The sequence below is a fragment of the Falco punctatus genome, assembly GCF_963210335.1.
Source record: "Falco punctatus genome assembly, chromosome: 3".
In the NCBI taxonomy this organism is placed as follows: domain Eukaryota; kingdom Metazoa; phylum Chordata; class Aves; order Falconiformes; family Falconidae; genus Falco; species Falco punctatus.
In genome coordinates this window covers 27481477-27506918 of record NC_137582.1, presented here as the reverse complement: position 1 = coordinate 27506918, position 25442 = coordinate 27481477, and the positions used below count along the sequence as shown (strand labels likewise).

The window sequence follows — 25442 nt, the reverse complement described above, 5'->3', positions numbered from 1 at the left end:
TTGACCATAATTATCTGTAATTTTTAATCTGTAATCTTGTAACTTTTACTTACTATAACTGGAATAAAATATAAATGAAATGACAGTAAAAATGCCCATCTTTAAAGATCCTATTCTTCTGCTTTGCCACATACACTTTCTGGCAGCCTACTTTTACTGGAAGTTCAACTACTTGCTCCTGATCTTCATTGTCAGCTGAGGATTAGTGTTTACAGTTTCAGCACTTTACCAAAGCAGCTCCTTTGGGATAGTGTGGATTGCAAACACAAAGACAAGGCCCATGGAACTGGAGATAAAATATTTTTAATTGAGAGAATGCGGTTATGGAACGAACTTGGAGAGATTCCCTGGAGAATCAGGGCCTAGAAGATTCCCTTTTTCAATTACAACTGGCATGGTTAATCTTACTTTGAACGAGACCTAAAATTACCTGAGCAGTGTTGGCCTTGTCACAAGAGTAAAGAGCAGAAGGAAAACTTTAGCTATTGTGCATAACAGTATAGATTTAATTTACTCACTTGACCCTTGAAAAGAAAGTACTGCTGATATTTCCAGTATAGGTGGAGAAGGTACTTAAGTTGGTGGCAAAATTTGTTAGAAGAATAATGAAGAATTTTTATGGAGAAAGACTGAAAAATTTAGCTAAAAATTTTTATTTTAGAAATAAATGAGAAAAACACAGTGGTAATTGATGGATTCATAACGGCTTAAAGAAGCTCTTTTACAATTTTTTTTTTCTGGTACAGGAGCAGCTAATGAGAATAAGGAAAAAATACCCCAGTATAATCACCAAAATATTTGTATGAAAGTTGTGGAAACTTCTGTTGTAAGTTAGGATTTTAAATAAGAAACAGAAAAGGGTAATTAGAACCTTGTCAGTTACATTGAAGTAAAACACAGAGGGGTATGAACATATTCAAAGGTGCAAAGTAATTTACATCTGCAGTTAATGAAGGAACATTCCTTACTTATAGGTGGCTAGTCTCATAACTGTCAGTTATTGTGAAATGAGGTAGCTTTGTCTGCATGATTTGGCCATTGATAAACTAGTGAAGGAATGTGTTATTCTATTTTTAAATGCCCCTCATTTATCATAAATAAAAAAGTGTTGAAAAAGATCTAGATGAATTGCATGTGTTACTGTATTCTGCCTGTTTAAACCTTAGCTAGGACTTTACAGCTTTTTTTTATGTTACAGATTGTAAAAATACAAAACCTCAGTTCAGTTAAAGATTAATTGTAACAAACAAGAAGAAAAAAATAGTTACAAAGATACCACTTCTTGATTTCATCTTGCAATTAGCTTGAACTGCTGCAGAAAAGGTAGAAACAAGTATCTTTCTGTTGTTCTGAGGAAACATGAAAGTAACACGTACAGCCAGGAGTTACCTACTTTTTTCCTTTATATACATATTGTCTGGCTTTATGTTGATGTCATTGAAAGCACACAGAAATATGGTAATACTAATTGGGTCAGTCTTTAATTGGCCATGTGTTCATCTTCTCCATGTCCACATTTTCCTGTAGCCTTGCACAGGACTGTTGTACTTAGCTATTGTTCACTGCTACCCTGCCAGCAAAGAGCAGCCTCACTGCTGCTCATAAACAAAGTTAATAGACAAAGGCTGCAGTTTTATTCAATACTGAGCATTATAAACAGAGAAAAATAGATGAGGTAATCCTCCCAGTTCCAGCTAGACTTTTTGTCTAGCTGGTATGTAATCATTCATGGAATCACATTCTACTCAGTTATTAAAATTGAATGGGTTCCCCCCACCCTCCATCTTTCTTGTCTTTTTTTGAGTTTCCGAGTGTATTAAAATAAACTAGATTCAATGACTTGACTTTGTAATCATCAACTTATTTAGGATCATACCAGGTTAATTAATTAATACATTATGACATCAGGAAGAATGCAGTGAGAGGAATATTTGCTGTTTTGTGAGGGAGCTCAAAAAAGCTGAGAAGAAAATGTAATAAGGTGTGAACTGGAAGCCTTTGTAGAAAGCCCTAGTAAATGGGGAAAAGAGAGAATGGAGCCAGCACAGCCTGAAGACCTTATCTTGACTGTCTGTTACTTCTAGAGTGGCTTGTACAAAGTACACACCAAGTAGAGAATTTTTGGTTCCATTCTCCAGTGTAAGGCAAATGCTGTTAGGGCCTATGTAATAGGACATCTTTACCCTGCTCCCTTGCATGACAAAGAGAGACTGAAACAGAGGTCTTAGTTTTGGATGTTGATTAGCTTTGCTGTAGTTGGCTTTTCCCACTTGAGTTACAAGTGAGAAGCAGCACCAATATAAACCAAGGGCAAGATCATTTAGCAACCACACTCCTTTCTTTCCATTCTCTTAGCAATTTTTCTTTTCAGCATTTCAAGCACAGTCAGTGTAATTCACTTGCATTTAGAGTAGATATACTCAGAATAAACGTATATGTTTTTACAATAGTTCTTTTAGTGAAATTGTTGGAACACATAATGTCCCATATGTGTTGACTACAGTAACTTATTTTAACTGTGTCTGTGTCTTTTTAACCTAGGATCCAGATTTTGGCCACCTTGTGTTTTTCTTGTGAATTCAGTAAAAATATTGTGTTGATAGAGAGATAATTCTGTGATTGAGACAGGTAGTATTTTTCTTAGTGTTGAATGAGGTTATTTCTTTTGTAAGGAAGTCTTTCACCATGTTTAGGGCCTCCTTATTCTGTGACTACTGTATTTCATAGGCTTGTTAAAGATGTTCTGCAGTTAAAATTTCATCACTGTTGCTTTGTTCCTATTTCAGGTTAATGAATATCACAGAATAATTCAAGTACCTGTTCCCTAAGAAGTTAGAGAATTGGAAACATGAAAATATTTTTTTTTTTCTGGTTAGCTCTATCTGTAAAACAACTCAAACCATATATAAGTGAAAAAACTAAGCATTTCAGAGATTTATTTCTATGGACAATTTTAGGAGGATTTACTCTATGTTTAGAAAAAACCTTACACTGAAATCTCTTGCTCACAATTTGACCATTTGACTGCTGAACATGGCTGTTATTGTCATTATATGGCTTATATTTAACCTTCTTGTTCTAAACAAAATACTTACAAAGCTAGCAAAAATCTCTGTATCTGTTACTTTTTGGTTTAGAGTTGGAGAAAAAAAATGCACTTCCTGCCTGAAAAAAACACCAGTGTGGAGTTCATTTTCCCCTACATTCTTTGCTTGAACAGGTTAAAAAATTTCAGATCATTTATACAAAGTCTGACAACTCCCAAAGCAGAGACTATGTACAGTTTTGAGATAAGCTTGAGAATTACTGTTGCTGCATAGATTGTGAAAATCTGGGATTCAGGGCAGGTAGAAAATAAAATATAGGTCTCTCTGCATTTCAAGTGAATATGTAAACATACTGGATTTTATGGTATCTTCTGTTTTCTAGACATTATATCTGAAGTCTAAAAAAAAAAAAAGCTGGTACTTTCAGCAGGAAATCAAAGTAAGTGCCTCAAAAGAAAAGACATTTATTTAGGAAAATTTGACTAGCTATTTTCAATATCTTGGATTTCTCCTGGTTATTGTAAATTCCGGGCCATAGATTAAAAAGTAGCATTTTTACTCTGCAGTTGTGTTTTTTAACCCTTTTCACCTTGCATTCTCTAAATATTTCTGGGTAGATTTTTTTTTTTTTTTTTTTTAACTAACATTTAAGATTAGATATTTCTCTTAGGTAGATGAATCTGAAGTTAAACATACTGATAGCAGAAAATAGCTAAATATTATTTTTTCGAGGATACCAGACAATTAGAAATAGTACATCAATTCTAATAAAACAGTAGAAATTTCATTTTGCCGGCAAGAAAGTTGAAGTGCTGTGGATTAAGTGAATGTAGAGATCTCTGCTGACATCTAGTTTCTGTCAATATTTCATTTTCGCTGACATGAAAGCTGAAAACTCTGAATTGTGAATGGCATCAAGACTGTAGTTCTGTTATCTGCCTGGGTATGATAATCCATTAATTTTAAACAGAATTGGATGTGAGATTCTTGTTTGAAGTTAGGCTTGTGTCTTTAATCGCTTAATAATTTTTCTTTATCTGCTAGATTTAAAGCAGAATCATGCTCTTCTGAAGAGGAGTTTTGTGTGATGCCCTTTCTCATTTCAGTTGAATAATAGGGAAACTGTCATTTTGCCATTAAGAAAAGCTCAATTTTGCATTGCTAAACATAGGTTTGTTTTCTGTTTTTTTTTTTTTGTGTTTTTTTTTGTGTGTTTTTGTTTGGGTTTTTTTTTGTTTGTTTGTTTGTTTTGGTGTTTTGTTTTGTTTTGTTTGTTTGTTTTTTGTTTTTTAACTGCTGGACAAGTCCAGTTTATCAACATCCCTTGTGAACTGTGGACCCAGATCTGGACACAATATTCCAGGTGTGGCCTTGCCTGTGTCAACTAAAGGGGAAAAATAACTTCCCTTTCTCTGGTGCTCATTCTCTTGCTGATATAGCCCCATATGTAATTTGTCCAGATTGTAATGAGAACACACACACCACTGGATCATAGTTTCATTTCCACCCTCTTTTCCAGAGTTTCTTGACAACAGAGCTGTTGTTCAGCTGGTTGTTTCCTATCCTGTATCAACACATGGCATTATATGTATGAGAATAACATCCATTCAGATGAGAAGTGGGTGTACTTGGTGACAGGTTAGCTGGAACTATTGTAAAAGTAGAAAGCAAAGAGTGTTTAATACACTACAGGGAAGAACATTGTATGTTACCAGATAGTCATTGCCACCGGGCAGAAAAATTGTTGAATGAATGGGACTTGGTAGAACTGAAAGCGAACAAACACTTTTTGAACCCTGGATTCCAGCCACATCTGTGCTATAAGCCTGGGAATAGGAAATGAGACACGGGCTACAATCAGTAATAAAACTTTGAGAAAAGTTTAGCCAAGAAATGAGAAGTGGCTGCTACACTTCCATGTGGCCTCAACATCCTGGATACTTGCTTAACAGTCGCCTTTCTAATGGCAGATTTTGAGCAGCTTTGGAAATTACAGAAACATTTAAGTGAACTTTTGGAAGGCAGGAATGGCTGTGCAACTTCTTGTCAGTACTAATTTTTTTTTTTTTTTTTTTTTTTCTTTTTTGTTAAAATGTTGAAAGTTTTGTGGGTATTTCTGGAGGAGAGGAGAAAATAGAAACTTCTGCACAATAATAAAAGACATCAGACTATTGAACTTGCTTTTCTTTCTTGCATTTGGCAGTAGCTCATGGATCATAAGAGACCCACAGATTGCTGCTTTTGAATTGATACTGAATTTCTCATTTCCAGAAAGGTGTGGAAAACCAAAAATAAACAGAATTAAATTAACTCAATTCCAGAACAAAGCAAGTATTCCAATAGAAACTATTTCTTGACCTTGACAGAGCAAGTTGCTTTTGACACTGAAAGTCCTCTGTGCAACTGTCTTTGATGTGATGTTTTACAGTACAAAAAAAAGTTTTGACTAGTCATATAAGCCTCATGAACTTCACCACTGTAACTTCCAGCAGATAGGATTGTGATTCAGGGAACTCATTCTCACAAGATATGAAAATAAGCAGAACTTAAATATCAGTGTTCCAGCCTGACTTTTCATTATCATTAGGTCTTTGCATAAACTCATACCAACTTGTCCTTTTCCCCTAAAATTTATAGCAGTTACGAAAGTGGACACTTGCATTTTTGGAAACAGTGTAGAAAAGGAGAGAGATTTTGCAGCATTGTCAAAATACACACATACAAAGTTTACAGATAGGCATTGCTGAGTTTTCTGCTTAAATGTTCTGTTACTGTACATTTTGATGTAATTATCTAGATTTACAACCAAAAATACCTTATCATGACTAACAGTGAGATTTATATTATGGACAAGCATTTTGGCCTAAAATGCAGCTCATCTGCAGAGCCATTTTTTTCAGTCTCAACACAGATCTTGGCTGCTTGCATTAACAGAGGAACTCACTGGAGTATAGGGACTGGAGATCATAGTCTTGGGATACCTGGGTTCAGTTCCAGGCTCTGAAGTTTGCCTTGGCACTGGTTACTTTCAAGCTCCTGCTGTCTAAACTCCTGAGCACTCCCAGGCAGCAGCATTCTGAGTAGAGACATGAGTGCAGACAACTTGAACAAAATGAAGTTTTACTTGCATTGCATTTTCTGAAAAATATATGTTACCCAATTTTTACTAAATGTGTTTTGAATACCTGCTATTCTAAACACCTACTTAGCACTGTATGTTATTAGGTGAGTTTTTGGCTGAGACCTTTGCAGGGTAGATGATAAAAAAAGATAATATTATTAATCTATGGAAGAGATCAGAAAGTTTTTTTTATGGACTTCCTAAAATGAAAACTTTGTATTGAATTTCAAGTATGCATATTAATCTCAAGTGGTGCTGCCCAGTAAGTAGGACACACGTTGTGTGTAACTGATTATTTAATAGACTTTTGTTTTCAGTGTTTATTTTTTTCTGAAAGCTAGCAATACATGTAGTATTTTTCTTGGAACAGAAAAAGCTGAACTATTTTGGTAGATGAGTTGTTTGCTACACGAACAAAGATTTTAGAAAACTACTCTATAACCTTGAAAAGTTTATGATTTGAGGTAAAATTTGTGACCTTTACATGGATTCTTGTGCCCAAGAGGAAACAAAAGTGAAATTATTTCAGTATATGAGGCTTAAGAATTGGCAAAAGGCTTGTGCTTTTTATGCATCAGTAAGACTGGTAAGCAAATAATCATACAAACAAAGGCTGTAGATTATAAGGAAGTCACAAAACTGAATGTAACTTAAAATAAACTTGAAGTTCTGCATAGATAATATGCTTTAAATGAAGAATGCAATGTTTGGCAAAATTAAAAGGCAAGCAAGGTCTCGGAGATTACATGTGTTATTGATGGAAACAGGCCAGGCTAGGAACTGCCAATTATATACCGTAGTCAAATGTGCCAGGTTTCCAGATTTCCAAATTTTGTTCTCAACTTCATTCAGCTCTTTTTTATTAGTAACTCGTGTCTTGCCCCATTCGACAAAGAGCAGTCAACACTGGATTCTTTTTGAACCAGTGAGCAGGCAGAGGAAGGCACTTGCCCCTGATGGCAGGAATGCCTCTTGAGGCAATGATGACCCTCATGTCCTTTCTGTGGAGGCCAGAGACGTGGCCCTTCTTACTGCTCTGCTGCAGACCAGAAGGTGTATGCATGTAGGGGAGAAGGGCTCAAAACAAGAGAAAAACGTTCAACTGCTACGTCCTGAGGACAGCGTGTTGACTCAGAATTGAACTCAAGTAACAAGAGCAGGTAGATTAGAAAAATGACACACGAACAACATGAAGTAACCCTGCTTTTCCTTTTTCTGGAGAAGAGTCAGTAGCAGTTGAGAGCTTGAGACAGCGTTTTGGTACACAGAAGAAGAGGCATGCCTCCAGCCTTTGTCTTGCCTCATGGGGAGAGGGAGCTGCCCGTTTGTTCCTACAGCTCCTCTATGGTATAACATAAAGTACATTCTTAAGGGAGTTTTCATGAAAAAATGAAGCAACTCCCAACAATTCTTGCCATAGGTGTGACTATCCATGGTAAATAATTGTTTGAGATAATTTTTAACTGACTCGGTGTAATATTTGTTTTGATAAGAGCCTGTGACACTTCTGATGAAATAATTTCATATCAGATTATATCCTGTATATATATATATATGCGCACATATAAAAATACATATAAAGTATATATTTCTGCATTAAGGAAGTTGGTCTCCTAGATTTCATTTTTTTCCAGGAAGTTATTCTTTGTTCTGTCTTAGGCTTCATGTGTGTTTTTTAATGAACTCATCTCAAGAATCTCTGGAAGAATCATTCTAAAGAAAAGGAAATCTCTTTTGCACTTTTAATGTTTTGGCTTAGTATACCATTTTAATGTTTTATAGAAAATGTTTTGTTTCAGGGGTTTTGCTTGTGTCTGTTCAGGGAGCTATAAAAAATGCTTAAATTAGATTAATAATTTTCAGAGTGCTAAATTTTTCAGTCTCTATTAGCAAAATTAGGTGAGTTGAATTCCATGCTAAGAATTTAAAGATCACTTTTCAGACCCTTTAAATCACGAGGATAAAAACAAAAGAGAAGTAAAAGTTCTTTTTGTTTTCTCTGTGTATTTGAATCTCTTACAATATGCTGTGTTGCATTTTCCAGCTTTTTTTAGCAACTACAGGAACTAAAAAGTGATAACTTTTTGCAATGAAGATTATATTTCCCATGACATAATTCACCTTCAGAAATAGGATCTGAGGAAAAACTGCTGTAATAGAATGTGAAATGAGTCTGTAACTGTGGCTGTAATGAGACAGTTTTAACTATCATATATGGAGATTTGATTATTGTGGGTTCAGAAATATGGATGAAGTAACACACCTGAAGGAGTCATTGCAGTTCTGTATGCACGTGGCAGCTGACTATGAATGTGCTCCTAGCCCACTGGAAATGGAAGGCAAAATGTGTGTGTATGTTAAAATACTGTCCCTAGACTTTATAACTAAGGTAGTCTTCTACCTTAGGTTTGGCATGTGATGGCAGTACCTATATAAAAAGTGGCATAAATGATTTATAATACCTTGTTAAACTGAGGCAACTTGTTATGGGCTTGCACCCAGTGCTTGAAAAGTGATTGAGAAAGCATTTTAGAATCATCATTCTGTGCAATATTATTAGATAAATGATGATAAGATACCAAGTGAAGATATTTGCATCTGTTGGAATTGAGCAAATGTACACTTAGAAGAACAAATTAGATTTTTTTTCCCTGCTGTTAACCAGTTTATGGTCTAGTGCCATGGGCTCTTGGATCACTCAGCCCATGTTTCCTACTGTTGTATTTTGAGCTAACAGCTGGTCACATCCTAAAGCAAAGTTACTTCTTTGTAACAGCTGGACTGTGTGCTGCATGTCATTAGTGTTGGGTCTTCTCCTAGAGTTTAGTTATAATGAACTAGAAGTAATTTTTGAATGTTACACTTCTGGAGCATCATAAATTAAATATATTTGCTTTACTACAATATTTGTCTCTGATTTGTGTTTTGAAATTTAGTGATTGCAAAGTATTTGTGGAGTTAAATAAAACAACTGTTGATGATTTCTTCTCTTTGCAGAAAATTACATCAGCAGTTTGAAATGTATAAGGAGCAAGTGAAGAAGATGGGTGAAGAATCACAGCAGCAGCAGGAGCAGAAGGGTGATGCCCCAACCTGTGGCATCTGCCACAAAACAAAATTTGCTGATGGCTGTGGCCATAACTGTTCATATTGCCAAACTAAATTCTGTGCGCGCTGTGGAGGAAGAGTGTCTTTACGGTCAAATAAGGTATGAAGTTATGAAAATTTATTAACAACCTTCTCTTAAATGCAATGTCTCTTACTCATTACTTATGCACCCAAATCACATAGCTGTTGAAACGGATTTCCTTTAAGGAGGTAATGATATCTACTTTAGGGGCTTTTAAGACATCTGTCCCCATTTCAAATAATTCCCATTTGCAGATGGATTTGCAACTATGGCTTTTAAGTTAATACATGCCACATTTCTACTAACAGACTTATGAAAGTACAATTCTTTGATTGGAGGATTGAGTCTCTGTGTTGGAGACAGGGGCGTATGTCTAGTGATGCTAATATTGAGACACTAATTATTACAAGTTATAGCAAGGATTTTTTCCTTTTCTGCTTACCCAGTCTCTTCTGTACAGGATAATTGTAAAATTAGTCTTAAAACAGTATATACAATATATGATGGAGCTTTAAAATCTTTATTAGCTATTATACATATGCACATATATTATGTATATGTACATATAAACGTGCATACAAAGGTCAAAATATTTTTAGGAAAAAATTAAATGCACTAACAATATAGACTTACAGCTGGTATACTGGTATTTATTGTATAAGAACAGGTAAAACAGCAATCTGAAATAGACATTTTAGACTTGAGATGTTTTATGCTGAGTATCATCTGATGTGAAAAATTTCTTACTGTTTCCTTTGTTGACTCACTTTATAGCTTCTCTTTCTGAAATATCAGTTTGAACTGTATGCTCCAGTTCATTCTGTATAAAATAAGATTCTAGTGTAAGTATCTCCCTAATCACCGTGAACATGAATACAAAAGACAGACTGTGGTAATCTCCTATGTATGATCTCTTTTGTGCCTATACATATTGCTCCATGAAAATTATTTTTATTCTACTGGAATTTACCAGAATTATTTCTTTTCCATTTTCCTTAGTGGATACAACTTCAGCTTCTTGAAGGATGACTTCTAATAACTACCTGTTTTAACTTTGCTAGATTTTCTTTGGTCTTCATAGACGTTTTTTGACAGGTTATATATGTCTGATTTGGACTTTATATAAAGTGATTCTTAAACTGTCTGAAATGGTCTTTGATGAAGCTGTTAGGTTTGTGACCTTTTCCTAATATCAAGTTTGAAGCCAAATTCATGCCATATGCACCAGATTCGGCTACTAAATAGTTTACTGCAGACAAGCAATAGCGATATCATCTCAGAAGATGTAGAACTGCAAAGAACATTTCTTTTTCAAGGGTCACAAGGAGGACTACTTCTTACAAGGTTCATGGTCATAAGTAAGAGCAGACCATGGAAATAACTAATGGTGGTCAGAGCATTAGATTAGGATTCTCAGAGTGATTGGATGACTTATTCTTTTTTCAGTTTAGTTACAGTGTCTGAAACATAAGCATTAAAATTCAGTTCAGGTTGTACAAAAACTATCATTATGTGAGAGTTTTTTCTAGATCAAACAAATAAAACTGGTAGCGCTGCTTCTTCTATACTGCTTATTATCTTAGTGAATGAAGTATTCAGCCAGGATGGGGGCTTAAATTTCATGGGAGTAGGGGAACTTGAACTGTCATCTTTTATGTTTTTGAACAAATTCAGATTGATTAAAACAATAAATCACATGACAGCAAACAGTAATTGTTCTTAGTAATATAGGTACCATTCATATACAAAATATACCATTCTTAATTCATATTGATTTATATAGGGAAATGCACACTGAATGAGGCTGCAGACAGCAGAATGAGGTTTATGCAGCTGAGAAATTTACATGCTAAAATATCGGACAAATGCAGCTTCCAGATAGATGCAACTTTGTGTGCAGTGAACATAAATTTCAACAGCTCAGAATGCTGGTTCAGTAAACCAACATTTCACATATAGATGACAAAACCAAGACTTGTCTGAAAACTTAATTTGATGCATACTGCATACTTTCTTTCATGATGTTTGGCCAGCTGCTATCACTTGCAGCCACTCGAATATCCTTCTGTCTTTGTCCTTGAATATCAAAAGTAAGAGATTTTCAGCTGTTCTATAAGACCCACAGCAACTGCGTGCGGAACACAGAAGGTGTAAGTAGAGAACTTCTCTCAGCTCTCCCTGGTTCTGTGAAAGCTTTGCATTCTCATTATTTCGCTGGGACTATATTTGATTTTCAGAAACGCAGCACACTGCATTTCTGTATTGACACCTCATGTTCTCTTGATTCTTCAAAAGAACACTGTGATTTTAGAACAAACCATGTGGATATGATAATTCCCTTCAAATGACAACTGCACAGACTATTTCTGTTATTAATTTTATTTATTTGAAACTATTTTCATTTGGTAGCTGTTTAGACTCTCATTGAACAACAGATGATGGTCTCAATTTCAACAGAGGCTAGGCATGTTTGAACTCTTCACTCTGTTTCAAAGCTTACAAAAACCCTATATGGGTTATTAAGATCCTGACACAATGAAGATCTGAAAACTTTAGGCACTGAAGATGAAAAAATACTGTCTTGAAGACTGGCTTTGGCTCATGCAGCCAGATTGACCTCCTAACAGATTTTTTAAAAATAGGATAAGGTGTAGCTATTGACTCATTCCAGATATATTTTGGGTTAATGGAATTCCAGTAATTTTGCTAATGTTTCTGTGTGTCTGAATATTCATGGAGATAAGGCCTTTCCCCATAAAACTGATACTGAACAGAAAAAATACCACTGAAGTCTAACTGATTTGTTGCTTTTTTAGCATCAGTTCTTTGAGAACTGAATTGAATAATTTTTTAAATGTCTTTGCTATTGAAGTGACTGACTAGACTGTCTCTCGTGGTCAGTCATGTTACTACTTGCATAGCACTGCTATGGGCTCAAGAATGTTTGACAGCAATGTGGGGGAGGCAGCTGAGAGGCTGGAGGTAGTCTTAGGTGTTCAGTAAAGTGTGACAGCTTGTCTTGAACTTCACATATCTTTATATGTCATAGCCTGTTTCTTAAAAGAGACTTCATCCTGGAGTTTATTCAACATAGGTAGATTACATGAAGCAATTCTTAATTACTGTTGTGATCACAGTGTGAATGACAGGATTTGGAGTCTGAACTGCCCTTTCAAAGCCACCAGTTTTTGGGATTACTGCTTTGTGTTAGAAAGCTTATAGTTACATGGTGAAGTGTTTGAGACTCTTCATTATGCCATTAATTTCTGAGAAGAATCTTTAATCTTCTTTTAATACATAGCTTATAAATATGTGTGTGTATCTATCTATCTAGCTTATAAATATGTGTGTGTATCTATCTATCTATCTATCTTACTTCAATAATGGCCAAAGTGGTGCTTGTACTTTGGGATATCATTTGAGGTAACAGAGAGTGAGACTTCTCTACTGATAATATCTTTGATACATGAGAATTACTGATTAGCTATAATTTTCACTAATGTAGCCTGAGGTTTTAGGAAATGAGTTTGTGTGTTCTACTTGCTTAGGATCTTAGAATGCGTTTAGTATGTGTTTTATCTTTTCTGTGATTAAAATTAAGTTTGGTTTGGTTTTTGGAAAATCTTGATTTGAACACAAAGTAAGATTTAGCAAAATGAGATGGTGACGGAACAATATTACCAGATCAATATTTATGGGCCAATAGTTTCTAATATTAGGACCTTGTGGCACAGGAATAGGTATTAGAAAAACTGTCTCAAAACTCTTAAACCATTCTTTCTAAAATATGTATCAGTGTTGTAATAGGAGTTTGTTTCTGTCTTTTATTTTGAGTCATCTTTATTATTGGTTTGTATGTATGCTCCATTATGTTGTCATCTGAATTTACTTTTGTTGTATGAATCTACATTACTTCTTGTGTATTATGGTTTTACTCCTTATAAGTGTTTTAAAAATCCTCATATATTAGTTGGAAACTACCTAGTAAAAAAAGATTAGAACATAATTCTTAGTGTTGAAGAAGTGCAGATCATCTGTGTGTTTGCAGAAGACTATTAGAATCATTGATAGGTTAAATTGTCTATATCTAATCATCACATAATTCGGCTAGACTGGAATACTATGTTAGAACAGCATGAAAGTAGTCAGGACAATGGATAAAATTGGGAAAGAAATCTATATGAATGACAACACAGAATGTTTAAATATATAGACATGTACTGTATGTAGGAGAAAGTTATTTAGAAAGGGTAATACAGCTAGATTTTCTTCATGAGTGAGGAAGAAGTATTGTAGAATAATTAGGTTGGAAAGGACCTCTGTAGGTCGTCTCATCCAGCCTCTTGTTCAAAGAATATTGAATTATTTGAGTCTTCACAGGGCCTTGCCCAGTTGAGCTTTGAATCTTCAAGGGTGGAGATTCAGCAGCCACTCTGAGCAGCCTGTTCCAATGCTTGACCACTCTTATGATTAAAAAAATAGAAGAAAGATTTCCTTAAATCTAGTCTGAATTTCCCATGTTCCAACTTGTATGTGTTGCCATGCTTCAGTATGTGTCTTTGAGGAGAATACTACATGTAATACTACTTGTCAACAAATGAACATATTATGGGTCTTGTGTAGTGAAAATTATAAGGAAATAGCACAAATTCTGAGTGTTTTCTTGAAATATTATAGGCCTTATTTATAGTTTGTGTTAAACTTTCAGGGATAGTGTTGCAGTGCAGAATGTGAAAAATGGAATTTAAAACTGAAGACATTAAAAGTTATTAAGACACTAAGGACTGTGCTAGAAACAGGTGATAGGCACGTAGAACAGTCAGTTAAGCTAGATGAAGAATCAAATAAAAAATATACTTCTAATCTAAAAATTTGTTACGTTACAGACGTAATAATGATTTTGTATTAATACAAAATTTTAATAATTTTGTATAAGTTTTAACCTCTTTTACTTAATATTTACATTTTTCATTCATTATCGATTGGTTAAAGATGTTCCTAGATGTTCTAGTTGAAATATCATTGTGTCTTTTTTCCCATTTTTTGTGAAACTGCTACCTTTGGTTTTTTTTCTTCAGTTTAATGTATTTTAAATCTTTATTTTGTGCTATTTATCTACTGTGTCTTGTTAGAGTTTATTTCATTTTCTTAAGTTCTCTTGTTTAAAATTTTATTTTTAATTGCTGTTTGCATCCTTAAAGTGGGGAGCTGGACTATTCTGTCTTAATTGTTCTTTCACGCTGTTACTTACCCCTTCCTGCAGCTGCGAGACATTCACTGAGAGCAAGCTAATCAGGCATTTCCAATTTGAAAAAATTCTTAGCCTCTGTGCTAAAAATACCTGCTTATGGATTGTGTTCCTCTTGCATAGTAGAGTATATTCCTTCAGAAATGAGGACAAAAAATTGAAGCACTAGATGTTTCTGTTCAAAATACCTATGAGCACTAATGCCATTCTTATTGCAGGGGGACAGAAAGCTCTGCTAGGAAAACAGCAGAACACCTGGTGCTGTGCAGATAAAATATGTCTCTGCACAGAGTGGTAATGCCTAGAAGTCCTGTGATTTAGATAGCTTTCAATTATATTTGCTATTTGTGTAACTGAGAATGCCACTAAAACGCATAGCATCTTTGAAAATCCTTTAATCATAGAGTAAGTTGGGTCAGATGGGACCTGTGGAGGTCATCCAGACAAATCTCCTGCTCCAAGCAGGATTAACTTCAAAATCAGACCAGGTTTTCAGGATCTTGTCCAACTGAGTTGTAAAAATCTCCAAGGATGGAGGCCTCTTTGGGCAACCTCTTTCTGTGCTTAACCACTCTTGTGATTTTGGGTTTTTTTCTTATATTCAATCCAATCCCTTGATTGTTGCATTTTGTCCATTAGCTGTGCATATTCAAGAAAACCTGTCTTTGTCTTCCCTATTGCTTACCTTTAAGTAGTAGAGGGAATGCAAGTACTTTTCCTCTTCCTGCACCTTTCCCTACCCCAGACTTCTTTTGGCTAAACCAGCCTGTCTCCCCCAGCTTCTCCTTGTATATTGTGTGCTTTAGTGCCCTCACTGTCTTGGTTGGCCTCTTGTATACTCTCCTGTTTGTTTTTATCTCTAGTATCGGGAGGAACCTAAAACTTCTGTAAGAGCACAGGAGCACAATGTTACATGTCATATAGGTATCCGAATAACAAAGTTATAAAATGAGTTGCCACCATTTCTTGGTGAGCAGTTGTATTTCCAACATCCCTAAGTGCTTAATTGCATGCCTAGATTTAGTCTGTGTATTGGCATGTGAAATTAAGGTCCCAGAAAAAAATCATCATTCATCATTCACAAAAATGGGGAATAGTTTTGACTGAAAGCATTTTGAATATTTTTGTTCTCTAAAGTATTATTCCATTTACGATTTTAGGCAGCTAAAAAGACAATTCCTTCAAGGAAAATAATAATCAATGGGAATGTTTGTATTTAATATTTATGGGTATGAAAAAGAAAGTATAAATGGTACAGATCTGACATGACATGCAGTAAACACCTGTGACAAACTGTCTCCTTATGCTTTAAAACTCAAGTATTTTAAAGATCTGTTCAGTGACTGAACATGCAGATATGCCATTATACATACCCTGTATCTGGCTGTAGTAAACAAACATTCTTTATTTCACTGGACCCTTTGGAAATGCAAAGGGTTGATACATGCTAATTACTTGCAATACTGGGGCCCAAGGCATGTAGAGCTAAATTCTGCATCCTTTTTATGAGATGCCCCATTTGTTCTATTAAGGTAATTGGACATGATGCCCAAATTATTTTTATGAAAATACTTTTCTTTGTGAGGTTATTTTTTGTACAATTATTTTCTTTGATATAAAATCTTTTCAATTTCACCCATGAAAGGATTAAGAAAATTATTAAAATGACATATTTTTCACTAGATCTTCTTCACCGCTAGGGGAAATAAGGATCTTCTTCACCACTAGGGGAAATAAGGAAAATATATGTTAGTTCCTTTGATATTTGCTTGTTTATTTTACTAACAAATACTACTGCTTGCTTTCAAAATGAAAGTGACTCTTTCCTTCTTTGTCTTTTTTTCTGTCCTTTCTTGCTTTCGTGGATATGAACTCCAGGAGGACAAAGTGGTTAGAGCCTTTTTCTGTCTCAAGTTCTTTTATTTTGTGGGTAGACTTATTTCCTGGCCAGCATTTGCTTTCATTTACACAGGTGTAATCCCTGCTGAAGGCAAGGGGAGTTACTGCCATTGAAATGAAAGCAATGTTTGGCATGAAAGGCTTACCTGTTTTTCAGATCATTTACTAATAATCTGTGAGTTGTTGTGAACAGTATGCATGATGTTCTTCTCTGCAGCGTTTGTGAGCATGGCCCTGCTTTTCCTTTGGTTTTGCAATATGATATGTGCACAGTTTAAAAAAAATTAAATAGGTAATTGTCTCGTAGGTGTTGCTTTTACAAAAATACAAATGAATTTTATCAGTGGCATAATGTTATCAAAATAATTTTTGCACCCTGTGGTAGTCACGTTTGTATCACTGAAATGTATGCACTCAACATATTAGCTTGTAAATTTTTTTAGCATGGTAGTTCAGTTTTGATTTTTAATAATACAGTTAGATACCAGTAAACATTAAGAAAACATATTTATTCTAGACATCTAGGAATATGCAAGCAATGTCATGGAGTTAGTAACTAATAAATATTTTCTAAATGAAATGGTATGTAGGCATTCCTAAAATGTAGTGCACATATTGTATTGAGCATAATGTTGAAATAATGTAAGACGTTATGCATGTCATTGACATTGTGTATGTCTTGCTAGTATTACACCTACAGTAATATTTTAATCTGATTTTATTTTGGCTATGTGTAGAAAAGATAGTATAAATCTGAATTTGAGAATAAACCTGGATATATTTCAATATTTTACCAACTTAAATGTGATTTTTTTAAATAACAGAATTGAGAAAACTACCCGAGCTAGTCTTCCGTGAAAATCTCTAATGTATTCTAAAGAACTGCAATTGCAAAAGCAACTTGCTCTGTAATGCTTTGCAAGTAAGTTTCTTAGGTGGAGTGAAGAAATACTTTACCCTTCGTATGCATTTAGTGAATGTATACACAGCAAAGTCTTTTTCTATAATAAATGGATTTTTTTCTTCCTGATAGCAGTATCAAGGCTCACATTTAACTCAAACGTATGGTTCAGAAATGCTTTGCTTCATACAGAAGTTGTAAGCCATCTGCTGCTGTTACCATTTAGGACATTCTGTTACTAGTGTGCAAGTGATCTTTGTGGTGGGCCACATACTTGTCCCCCAGTCTGTTAGAGGGTTACATAGTTTTCTTGTGGTCTGTATCATTAGATTTTTTTCACAATTAAAAGCCTGTGAATTCACAGAAGTCATGAGGTAACACCAGTTCCTAGCATACAGAGGTACCTGTAGATGTATAAAAGGTAGATCAATAAAAGCACAATTTTCTTCTTGAAGAATTTACCCTTTAAGTATAATCTTGTAATTGATGTATGCTAACAGTATTCCCACAGCCAATCCAGCAACTAATGTCTGTGAGGTACTCACCTATATGTAGCAGTATCAAACCTTAAATTCACTTGGAAAATAATGAAAAAAAAAAAAAAGTGTGAAGGAGGTCACAGTGATAAGGTTATGTGATTATCTAGTTTTACCATATACATATGTATGGGAGGGAAGGGACAGGAATTTCTCTAGCTAATCAACTAGTTAGATTTTTTCATGAGTAATGATGGTGCCTCAGGTTGCTTTAGCTAATATATGTTTCTGCTGATTTTGAAATAGATGTTTTAGAAGTTATGAAGACAGAAAGAACAAGTATTTTGTAACCATAGAATAGCAAGTTCAATCTACAGTGCTCTTCTAGATAAAGCTATAGATATATGGTGATTGGTGGTAGTATGCTGACCCAAAAAACCATGTGGATTTGGAAAATGAAGTGTATCCAAAGCATCAGGTCTGTGAAGAGTTAGAAAGTAGAAAGACATTTTAGTATGCTCCCTGTAGAAATCCTGTCACATCTTTAGATAAAGATTAAGATTATAGGGAAATGCTGGGACAGCATATCTGTTGAATGATTGGGATGATCCTATTTATGGTAGTGGTGTTGGACATGAATTCTGTGTTGTAATGTTGTAGTTACACCAATAAACATGCACAGAAGGGAACTTTTATTACATACGAATAGCACTTTGGAGTATAAAGCTCAATGTGCCTTTTTACACATAGAATGTGGGAACGACTAATGAATTTCCAAGTCCTTCGTTAGTCTTGTATCACAATATATAAAGAAGTACTTTTGCAAAATAGAGACCCAAATGTGCCAGAAAGGAATAATTTATGTTGTTATAAAAAAGTAAGATCATCTCTGAGAAGGCAACAGTTAATTTTTTAATTGAAAAATAGTGTGACTAGTGAATTTTTTCCATCTTCAGGATTTTTTTTTCTTTAAGTAACAAATGTCCGTTTTAAAGGATTTCCTGCATTTGTGTTGCTGTTATTCAATCAAAATGTGACTATGAGGTAGAGGTATGCTCTTTGAGAAACTAGTCCATTAAGGCTGATTGAAATGAAGTTTATTTCAAAGACTAAACATTCACAGGATCATCTTCCTTTTACTTAAGATTTTGACATATTCCTAACCAAAGAACTTTAATAAAATGAGCAACACCCTTAGCTAGAGTAGTGAAATTGTGTGGCTGTATCATTGAAAATCGTGGAAGGTGTGATTAAAAAGATGAGGAATTAAGAAGTGCAACATAGTTTGTGTAAAAACATACCTTCATTGCAAATAGTAGGAAATCAAAAAGTAGTAGAATATTTTAATTTTGACTGAATGTTATCCTGAATTTTAATGGAATGGCTTACTATGTACCTTTGCCTGGAGGCAGCGGCTTTAAAGTAATCACTAATATTTTTGGAGAAAACAAATAAGCAACCTAATATAGGAAGTTTTTGGCAATAACTGGCAGGAGAAAACGTAGTTCCTTCTAATTTAGGTTCCTTTGGTTATTGGTCTGGATCTGGCTTTGTACAAGTTTGATAAAATCCCTGTACAATGTTTAGTTACGGACATTTGAGGTTTAGATACATCGATTAACGTTTTGTTTTTCTAGTGTTGTTTTCATATCCTTTGCATAATAACTATCTCAAGTACAGAGATAAAAAGACCAGTTTTATGGTTCAAGTTAGATACAAGTTAATTAAATGACATGGAAACATTATTTGCAAGAAATGTTGTTTAAGTTGGTGCTGCCCTGTCTGAAAGACAGAGTAAATCTCTTTCTGGATTAGAAAATGCCTGCTGCTGATAGTGAAATGTGGATTTTTTTCTCCATCCCAGAGGTTAAGATGCAGTTGCTTATTGTCTCCCATAAAGCCAGAGCCAACTGAAGCAAAAATATGATGTATATATGTGTTTATGGTACAGAGAAAATGTGTTTTTTAAAAGCTGAAGGAGGAAGAGGACTTCAGAGAAACTGATTCCTTTATATTCCAGCTAGTGAGAAGAAGTCTTATTGTTCTTGCATTTTCTTCATTCAGTGCTAGGAAGAATAGTTTCCTGATAAAACACTGATGGCACTGGAACCTGATCTGAGATCCATCAGAGAAAGTGGAAAAACTGAACTACTTGGTATTAATCTCACAGATTCTAACACAGACCTGTAACTCAAACTGGAAGAACAGAACATCTTTTCATAGCTATAAACATAGCTGCAACATCAGTTTCACAATTCTCTTGCTGGTCATGATCTGGCTTTTAAAAACTTCAATAAAATCTATGTACAGTGTTTACTTATGTACACTTGAGGTTTAGATACATCAGTTCATGTTTTTCAAGTGACAAGTTTTAAAGTGACATGAAGTGGGAAGTTTGGTGGCCTTGCCTTTAGAGGTTCTGGTACATTCTCTGTTTTTTCATCCCTTTGAGTGAGTTCTGGGAGTTGTTCTTAGGGAACCTGTTTTAAATGGCTACAGGTAGATCAAAGGCTTCAAAAGAACTGTCTATAATTCTGTAAAGGATAAACCTGAGGAGCAATGCTAGGGAACTTCCTCCTTGTTGTGTCTTTATTTCCTGTGCAAGTGGATAAAACATTTGACACTTTCCTTGAAGTAAGTCTTCTACCTTTGTAATGTTATACATTTTGAGATACTTAAGACACAGACAAATAGCTTGTCTTTAGAAGTCATCTTCAACCTTCACCAGTGTTAAGAACCTACAGAAACTTTTTTGATAAAGTCTTCTCAAAGACTCCTCTAAGCAAATTCAGAATTGAATGTATTTACTGAATAGTTTCCTGCGTTAATTTCCCTAAAAACTTGACTGACTTTGGAATTTTATTTGAACTTTAAGCATTAAATCAAAGTTTAATATTTTTTTGAGATTCCTAGATAGAGTTCAGACATGAACTCCATTTTTTAGCAAATTAATCTCATAAAATAATTCTGTATAAAATTGCATTAGAAAAGATCAAAAGTCATTATCAAAGGGCATTATTGTCCTTCCCTTTGTCTTACTGCAGTTAAAACTTCCTATTCTGCAGTTTTCCTTCACTATGTTCCAGAGTAATGAATATTATTATCCCTGTCATTTTGTGGAAATTTCACTGTTAAACAAGAGAGAAAGTTTTTCTCATTTTACTTCTGTCATTCTGAACAGGTCCTGGGCTCAGCCAAGAATCCTATTGTTTCTAAACCATCTGTGTGGCAGGTCTGTACCTCCACAGTGCCCTACAGCTTTATTACCTGGAACTGCACAAATGTGACAAATATTTGTAGAAACCATAGGCTGCTCCTCCTATCGCTGCCTTCTTGCTATCGGAAAATATCTGTTTGGGTAAACTCTCACCCTGTTCTTGACACTTGACTCAGACTGACTTTGTGTCTTATGAAGAAACATGCTCTGAGTCTCATCAAGATTTTCATGGGCTGAATATGCTCTAAAGGATTTGGAGTTTTTAACAGAGAAATATGTTAAATTCCACATTACTGAAATTTGAAAAAAAACCCCTTTTTTTTGCAGAGACTTACAAAACCAAAAGAATATTTCCTACACTTAAAATACCTCTGAAAAAACCTCCTGTACCAGCTATTATTAAGGATCGTTTTCTGAGAGATCTCTCTGCTGTGGGAAGCTTGCTGATTTTCCTCAGCTCTTGAGTATTGGCTTTCAGATTGGGATCTCTAAAAGTAATTCGGAGAGCTGGCAACTTAGATCTTCCTGTCTTGGGCCACTTCTCCTAGCCTGTTCTTTGATCCTATTTCTTATGTATCCATTTGTCTAAGCTGCTCTCCTTTATCTTGCTGTGTTCAGAGCTCACTTTTGTTTCCTTCATCACTACAGAATGTACCTCCAGTAGCAGAAGGTTCTTTTAACGAGCATGGCACTGAAAGCCCATGGGTTTTCTCCTTTCTGTTTCTTGCAGTTGGATTGTAAAACAAAATAAAATGGACTCTGTAAATATATTTAAATATTAAATTGATTCTTTTTACTGTCAAAATTACTCTGACTGCACAGTGAAGTCACGTTCTCTACTCAAAAATAATACCTAGCATTCAGTTTTGACTATTTTCAAGACTGTCATTATGTGACATGTAATAGAATATAGTCAGTATACACACATCTTATTAAAGTTGCAGATTTAAGCTTGCCTGAAAGACTGATGAAGACCACACATAGTAAATGCATCCTACTGATGGTTAAATTGGCATACAAATGTTTTCCCTGAATTAGATCCCATGTCTTGTTAACCTCAATGGCCTTACTGTCATACTCTGTGCTGGCCATCACAGTCGAGGAACAGGGAGATTACACTATGTTGTAGTCCAACTTCATATTAGCTTCTGTGAGCTGCTGGAGAATCTGGGGTACTCAGGGAAGGAATGAGAGTTCTTATTTTTTCTTCTTTTCTTCACCACAATGCCCTTTGGCTCATTTCTTCTTGCACAGATCGATGACATAGCCTCCACAGTGTTCAAGGAAAGAGGGATATGGTCCTAGGAACTGCCAGTCTCCTTTTCTAGTTTCTCTTGTATTTGGAAGTTAATTACAAAATAAAAATAAAACGACTTCTTGACACATGTAGCTTTAGAATGGTCTTAACTAGTTCAATCTGATGACTGCCTGGGGTTTTATGTCTATGTAGTGAGACTTTGCTTTTGTTGGCAAGCTCCGTGCTTGAAGAACGCACTCAGGTATGTTTCTTGCTAAGTAGAAGATTAAGTCTGAAAATCTTTTTACAGTCTTATATATTAGATGAGCAAGGGACTATATGCCCAAAAGTTTGTCTAATTTTTTCACCTACAACAATTTATGTTAAAAGTACTATTTCCTCCTATAAATCTTGTCCTGTACACTATGGTTTTATAATTTTATAGTACAGAAATCAGAAGTAGTTGGTTTGATTTTAGATGGTACTGAATTTCTGAAAAGCATTAGAGTTGATTTAGAGAGAGTCTGGTGGAATTAGAGCGCTGGCTTTCATTTTACTAACAATCTCTCCTATCCTGATAGCACTAGAAATTTATCTTCTAATGTAAAATTGTGCGAAGTAGATCAATTTTCTATTTAAAGTTTTCTTCAAGCTATCCTGAAATAATCTTATCCTAAAATGTCTATGGAAGAAGTATAATAATAATATATACTTTATCACATCAATAAATTTTCACTTTCATTTTTGTTCACATTAATAGAACTATTTGCAATTCCGAAACCAGAAGATGAAACAGTTCTTGAGCAGTAAGTTATATTTGCCACCTGTTGCAATATTCAGAAACCATATCATGTGCTATTAAGTTCCAGGTGTAGACCTTTATCAAAGGTAGCTCAGCAAATTCCTTGTTTCTGTCCCAGGTGTGTAACAGCACACCTAGGACTCTTTGGACACAGTTAGACATTATGGCACAGCAGGGGATGGTATAAATGTTTAATTATCTAGATTTAGCTTCAGTGACTGGAAACCGCTGCCTATATATATAAATAATGAAGACATTGCTAGTAATAGAGTAAACTGGCAAACCTCCCAAGGTGGTTTTTTCCCCCCTCCCCCCCTCCACTGTTTACTTAGAGCTTTATTTACCTGGTGTCTTCAAGGAACATTTTATTGATAGGTTGAGGAATTAAATGAAAAAGGCCTTGCATTTGGTTCAGTATTGTGTTTGCTGTTTAGATCTGCTGCGTGAAAAAATGAATTTATATGGCAAGCATCTGTTGATATATCATCTATTGGATGCACAGGCAAGACAGTATCCAATTCAGCATAGTATGAGTGACTTTTTGTAGACAACTTCAGCAGATGTTGGACTTTAGTGCTTTCATGGAGAAATGTAAATAAATGTGAAAAATACTGTGTTTAAACAAGATGTCACCTATGAAGTGTAAATAGGAGGGTATTTGAAAATCAAAACTTACTTGGTTTGAATTAAAAGGTGCCTTCACTCAGCATCAAGGAGATCTACGGAAAAGCCTGGATTTCAGGTAGCTAATTCAATTTCAGTCAATTCATGTGTGTGAATGTTTGTAGTTTTTTGAGAGTTAGTTCACAAGTCCTTCTTACGATTTTAGAATGGCAAGAAATAAAATACCTAAGCTTTGTAAACCGAATACATAGAAAATTGACAGGACTTCTGTTTGATGTTGGGGACAATATGCTTTCACAAAATAAATCCCTAGAGTGTTTTTATACTGATATAATCGTAGATGTATCTTTATTGACTGAAGTTAGAATCTTAGTCATTTAGTTTACTATGTATACAGGTACACCTCCCATTTATCTTTGAATGTTTAAACTTAGACAGCGTTAATCACTAGTGCTCATTTAACCTGTTCGTCTTTCAGTTTCAGTGTAATTGCTACATAACTTCAGAGTCATGACCTGTTTAATTAAGGTGTTCTTGCTCTCAGATACTTGGTCATGTGCCTACGAAAGACAGTATTTGTTGTTGTTAACAATTGGGGTTTCTTACAGTTCTAGGTAGGCAATGTATGGTATCTTTCCAAGAGATAAGAACAGCTTTACCTCTCCATTGAAGATAGGATTCAAATGCTTTTTTCTCCCAGTCTGTACAATTGTCTAGTTGTCTGTATTCAGTATTAATTCTTTTTTAAACTATAGCACATAAAGATTATCCATATTTTTTAACAAATTATTTTTGCTCTTTATGTGGGAAGGAAATTTCTCTTAATCTGCTTTAAATTATTTTTTAGTTTCATCTAATCCTGGTTTTGCTTCTTTTTGTCATGGACATTATTGGGAGAGGCCAAAGAAAACTTTCACTATAGTGAATGTATGGCCTCAGTCATTTGGGAAAAGTGTAATTGCTTGCATTATCATTTACATATTTGTTTTGTAGCAAAAAGTGAAAATTGGCTCACAATTTAGCCTATAGCACCAGACACTAATCTCAACTTCTCATTAAAAAGGTCTAAAAGATTTATTTTGTATTCAATAGAAAATGCGTTATTACTATGGACCATGCTGGAAATAGATTTTTTTTGTGATAAATTATGTTTCTGGACTCTTTCTAGATTAATATGATTATTTTTGTTTCATAGCTTATTCATCTATTTATCTTAACTGGTTATTTATAAGAGACTTTGAAATAAAATAGCTATGGTCCTGCAACATTAGACTTCTTTAATTTTATTGTGCCAAAAGCATAATAAAATACCATAGCTATTTTGTATGGTCACTAAGGTTCTGATACTTCTGTTGTAGTTGTGTCACAAATTTTAAATTCAATTTTAAGTAATAATGAATGCAAGCCTATTAGGCTTTTCCCTGTCCTATAACTTTTAGTTTTGATTAACATTATTTATTAATCTTTCCTTCTTATGTTTAGTACAACACTACTAACACAGATTATCTGGGGATTATTTAAGGAAAACCTTGTGTAAATGAAATACGTTAACCTTTTTAGTAAAGATAAGTGATGCTCTTTATTCTCAGTGATTTTAAAATAGATATTAGGTCTTAATCAGAGATGGTATGCTGCAAGATATTTCAATTCAGAAGTTCCATAAAACTTCTGTGATCAGTCACTGTTTCAGATCTTTGTGATACCTTTGAAAAAAAGTGCATAAATAAATAACTAGAGAAG

The 25442-nt window shown here is 34.6% G+C and overlaps 1 protein-coding gene across 35 annotated transcripts in view; it reads left to right on the top strand.

Annotated features, from left to right (window-relative positions):
• Positions 1-25442, top strand: part of RIMS2 (regulating synaptic membrane exocytosis 2) — a 511335-nt gene that overhangs the window by 103653 nt on the left and 382240 nt on the right. For 34 of the 35 annotated variants that reach the window (XM_080377968.1, XM_080377979.1, XM_080377978.1 and 31 more), the window contains one exon: positions 9166-9376. In XM_080377968.1, coding sequence (XP_080234094.1) covers positions 9166-9376 — 211 coding nt within the window. Of the gene's footprint in view, positions 1-9165; positions 9377-14220; positions 17368-25442 lie in introns of those variants that run through there. The other variant, XM_080377993.1, reaches the window with a different exon arrangement.